Raw genomic sequence first — 5,883 nt, forward strand, 5'->3', positions numbered from 1 at the left:
AAAATAAAAAATATTAAAATATTCACAATACCAAAAAAAATAGAAACATGTGTTTTTTTGCTCATGTATATCACAAAAAACTTGTATTCCAAGGCATGTTAGCAAATAAATAAGCAATTTTACATACGTTTAATAAATATATAAGTAAATATATTACAGGTGTTTCTTCATATTAAAGACTTCGATGATTGAAAAATATTTCTAATAACTAATTTTAACTTTTCCTAAATTTAATTTTTTCATATTTTTTAACTTTTTTATGGTAATAAAATATTCCCGATATAATAGTGACACCATATATAAAGAATAGTACTCAATATATTAGAAAGTCAAAAAACGGTGTTATGTAAAAATCTTTATCCTTTTCTGTGATTTTTACTGTGTACTTGAAAAGCCAACCTACATTGTTCTTCAAATAATTGTGAAAACTCGTATGATCTAGCTGAATTAATGAAAAACTTAATAACTTATATAACCCCCTTGTAAAACCATAGTTACAAGAAAAATCTAACATGAGTGATAATGATAGCATCAGAAACAATATTAAAGGTAAAGCAAGTCGTAATCTGCATTTTTTAAGTATTATTTTTTTGTACAGCTTATCACTAATTGTTCTGTTGTATATAAGAAAATTCTGATAATCAAGTTCATTTAATATTTTTCTTTCCAAATGGGAATATTTTTTTGTTTCAAATATATAAGATTTATTTTTCGTATCTTTTTTATAGCCTCATGTATTCCCTTGTGAACTTCTATTTGATTCTTTCACTTTTGTTTTCACCTCTTTCTCGTTGTTACATATATCATTTTTGTTGTTAAAACTAGTATTAGGTATCTCTTGTCTTGTACATGTAACTTTTGAATTCATACTATGTTTATATTTTCCTAGTAATCGATAATCTCTTTTTACTAATTTTTTCCTATTTTTGCTATACTTATCCAATGATATATCAAATATAATCTAAAAAAAAATGTAAATATTCGTCATCTAATAGTACAAATAATACAGAAGCAAAAACAAAAAGATTTAATTAAAAAAAAAAAAAAATATATTAGTTTTTCAATTTTCCTTAAATAATATTATAATACAATATTACTGTTAAAATGACATGTCCAAGGTAAAACGATAATCCAAACAAAATTAATCAGTAAAAGTGTCTTTATTTTTTGTTCCATGATATAGATATATAATATTCCAATATAATAAATAAAAAAAAAGTTAATAATATTAAAATATACGTCTAATGATAAAATGAAATATTTATTTTTAAAATGTATTCGTAATATTACTAAATAGATGATAAAATGTATATAACTCCATTGTTCTTTACAACACCTACAATAGAATATAAACTTATAAATGCATTATATAATGTTTGTTTTAATGTTAATTATAAATAACAAACTTTCAATAACATGAAAAAACCTTAATTAATTCATATATATTCAAAATATATAATCTAACTATTAAATGTAGTACATTAATTATATAATATTTTATAAATCATCTTCAGAATAAATTCTGAAATAAATATGCGAATACTTATTATATGTAAATATTTAGTTTATATAGTATATATAATGTAGGGAATATATATATATATATATATATATATAATATATTCCTATAAGTATTAAGATTATAATTACTGGTGTTAAGAATGCTATACTATGTATAATTCAAATGTTATAAATATTTATTTTGGAAAAGGTACTTAATTTTAATGAAATTTTAATTATTATAATAATAAAATAATAGTTCTCATAAAAGAAAAAAAGTACATTATTCATGTTAATACAATTGTATTAATTCCTCATTAAGCGGATGTGCTTTTTTATAGTGTATAAATTTTATTAAAAAATCAAATTTCTGCGGAACTACCTAAATTGTTAAGAAATATATGATCCAAAAACAAATAAGGAGTTATTTTTGTATTTTTCTACTAAAAATTTTTAATAGTACTCTTTCTAATTAAGTTTAATTTATATCATTTTACCTTATGAAAAATCTCCATATTCATCAACATAATTTTTTTCATTTTTTTTTTTAATTATATACATACGAAAGAAATATTTATAAAAAAAAATGAGAAAAATTTTTAATGTAGAAATGAAATAAAAATATGCCATGCAGTTCTATTAATTTATAAATAAACAACAGGAATTAATTTGCATGCTATATACAGAATATAATATGCACATAACTAACAAGAAAGAATAACAAATTTATCTTCTAAAATACATGATTTAGTAATACTTCTATTTGTAATATTAGAGCGAATAAATTATATTATACATAATCCTTTAAAATACAGTATTTCAAATTATTTTTGGAGATGCATCATAATAAATATTCATAAATATATAAATAAATAATATTATATTAAGAACCATTTTAACAGTAAACAATAAATTATTCCTCAATATTCCCATTCCTTATTTGTTATAGTGCAGAGAATGATAATTCCAAAAATATTATATTCGCCAAAAATTATTGTAACCATCTAAAATAATTCTTTATAATTTCCTTAAAAATTATTATTTTACAAGTGTATAATTAAAAAATTAATAATATGGAAAGATAGCTAAATATATAACACTATATTTAAATTACATAAATTAACATAATTATATTTATATTTTCTTATCCTATATGTATTCTAGTTCTTACAATAATTATGAATAATCTTATTTAGCTTTTTGTAGTTTTCCGAACAATTTTTTTGTCTTAGTTTTCTACAATTAATGTTACTATATAAAGAATAAAATAACCTATTTTAAATATTTACAGAACGAAATTATAAATTATAAAATTAAAATAAAAAATAAGTGAATATAATTTAATTCTTTTAGGCATTTATTTATAAATGGGATTTTTCAGGTCTAAAAGCACTGATTATATCTATATAGTTTTTTGTTCTATTTTTTTAAACAGCAGATATATATTTACATCAATTATTTATTATTTTTTTTTTAATTATTAAATCACGTAAAAATAGTTTAATTTCCTTCTAGAATTCTAAATATATTCCTTATTATGTATATATAGAATAGGTGAATTGTGCTATTATATATATATATATATATATATTAATAAACTTTAGATGCTTTACATATTACGATTTTTTATATTTAATACATACAAATAAAACTAATAAAATATAAAGTAATATTAAATTTCATAATATAATTATCATATTTACACTAACAATAAAGTGAAAAACCTACATAAAATAAAATATTCCTTTAAATGCTTAATTTGTACAGAATATAGTATATCGTTTATATGGTTACAAGTATAATATATTTATGTATATCTATATTTGTTGCTTTTCCAGAAGTAATAAATGTTTTAAAATTTTCCTTTTTTATATAAAATATTTGTTATATTATTTCTAAAAAGACATTATTCTTAAATAAATACTTACACTCCCTAAGCATATGCAGATTTATAAGACTAATAATGTATTAATCTATAAATAAATATATTATACAAAAGAGCAATAATTTTTGTAAGATAATTAAAATCTCTAGATATGAATATAGTACACGTAAAAATTACATGACTAAGTGCAAGCGCTGTCGATACATAAAACTTGTAAATGAGATTCATGAAACTCCTCAATTTCAATGAACATCATTTTACATAAAAACATCAATTAAGATGTTATTCCTACTAGAAGAAACACATTCAAGTGATTCTCAGAATGAACTTATCTAAAAACTTCCCATAATTACATTCATATTTATAACATTTTTTTTCATATTCTTCCTTTTTCTCAAACTATAAATTTTTCAAATTAAAAATGATAATGCTTTTCTATAACCCCTTTAATCTATTATGACAAAAATTACTGTTTTAATGGTGTCTTACCTATAAATATGTATTTTTTTTAAAATTATTTTACTTCACTTAACAAACAATGTTGCCAACAATAAAAAAAAAATTACAAACTCCTAGAAATATATGAATGTAAAATATGAACATATAACTATACATTATTCTTAAAATCATTATACATATGTAACAGTACTTATTATATAAAATACGGCACTGTAAATTACTCTAATTTATAAATATTCAAATATAATAATCGTTGTGTATATAATATAAATTCGTGACTAAGTTAATTCAAGGTTGTTTTAAAAAAATACACAAAAAATGTATGAATAATTTTTTTTAATAATCATACTAGCAATATAATAGTATTTATGTGGGTATTATTGTAACGGAACGCTAAAAGTTCAAATGTAAAATTCACTGTAAACTCTTTTGACAAGGTGGAAAAAACAAAATGTGCAATTCAAAGACAAATATTTTATTCATAATTATATGCTGTGAAGTAAACATAGAGAATATTCAAAAAAACATTAATTTTAATATGATAACTAATATCTATATTATTATTCAGCGCACATATATTTTGAATAAATAGTAGTTCTAAGAGACAACCTATCCATATGATATATATAAGTAGAAATATAATAGAAAGGACAACCTATTAATTGAATAATAGTAACGTTAATAGAAGCTCCAAATGATAAATAAAATTATCATGAATTTAATTAAAAATACGTAATAAGAAGTATTAGTTATAATTTAATGTATAATTGAATACAAATAATCATATTTATACGGTAATACTTAAATAATGACAAACGTGATAATTCATTGAATTCAAAATTTTAAAATATCAAAGCTAACATCAAATAATTTGATATTAAATATACTACAAATTTAATGATTATACGTAATTCATTAAGATTAAATGGTAAAATTTATAAATTAATATAATCACAAGTTACACATTTAGGAAATGTATATAAATATAATATATTCCATTATTAATGAAATCATATATAAAACAAATTCCCCGTATAATATATCATTTTATATTTAGGGTTATAAATAAAAGTATACAAATAAAATTAAAGCATATATAACTTAATATAGATTTATTTATCATACTCCTAATACATATTTTTCTTTATGCGTGCTTGCGTTATTTGAGTACATAGTTAATTGTAAAATCTATAATGAAATAATATGAACCGTAATTTTAAATATGTGAATATTTTTTTATAATAATATATATTACAGCAACTAGAATAAACGTTTATACTTATTAAATAAGAAAAAAGTAAAATTTCATATAAACATATATTTTTTCTTAAATATATATTGGCTTTTACACGGTAGAACTTTTTATGTATATAGTATGGTTGTTAGCTAATATTATGTTAATAATTTTTTTATGGAATATAACTGCTTCAATATTGTATATTATATTTTATATATATAATTTATGCAATAGATTCGTAATATTATCAAAAATACTTCTATAATTCACGTGAACACTTATTAATTTTTAAATGATTATAAATTAAATGAGAAGTATAAACAGTATCATCACGCAATAACATTATCATATATTAAAGCAGAAAAAGAAAAATAAATGAAAAAATAATATAAAATAAGTCTTATGCTTATACCAAATATTATATAATCCTCCAAATATAAAAATAATTTTGTTTTTTTTTACTAATATGTTTATATTTATATATAAATGAATAAATTAATAAAACAAAGTAATGTGTTATTTATTATAAACTTAATAAAATTGTAAGAAGGAATTTAACTGCTTCTGATCATTAATTATTATAGTAAAAAATTTTTAAAAAAGTAAAATGTATTTATACTGCTTCCAGAAATATAGATGAATTATAGTATATATAAGAAATGCAAAATAAAAATTAATATAATTTTAATTCTATATTTAAAAAAAATACGTATTATTTTATCCAAAGTTTAGTTATATCAAATTATGGTGATTCATTTTTTTTAATATATAATCTTCATTTCATTGACATATCATAATGAAC

General features: G+C 19.2%; 1 protein-coding gene across 1 annotated transcript; it reads right to left on the minus strand.

The window, feature by feature from the left end:
* Nucleotides 1–730: 730 nt before the first annotated feature.
* Nucleotides 731–1,176, minus strand: MKS88_003490 (fam-l protein; the record flags this gene model as incomplete). Its single annotated transcript, XM_067216585.1, has 2 exons — nucleotides 731–961; nucleotides 1,090–1,176. 2 exons carry the CDS (start codon nucleotides 1,174–1,176, stop codon nucleotides 731–733), a joined length of 318 nt encoding a protein of 105 aa, XP_067072305.1.
* Nucleotides 1,177–5,883: the final 4,707 nt, after the last annotated feature.

The sequence above is a fragment of the Plasmodium brasilianum genome, chromosome 11 (genome assembly GCF_023973825.1).
Source record: "Plasmodium brasilianum strain Bolivian I chromosome 11, whole genome shotgun sequence".
Classification (NCBI taxonomy): Eukaryota; Apicomplexa; class Aconoidasida; order Haemosporida; family Plasmodiidae; genus Plasmodium; species Plasmodium brasilianum.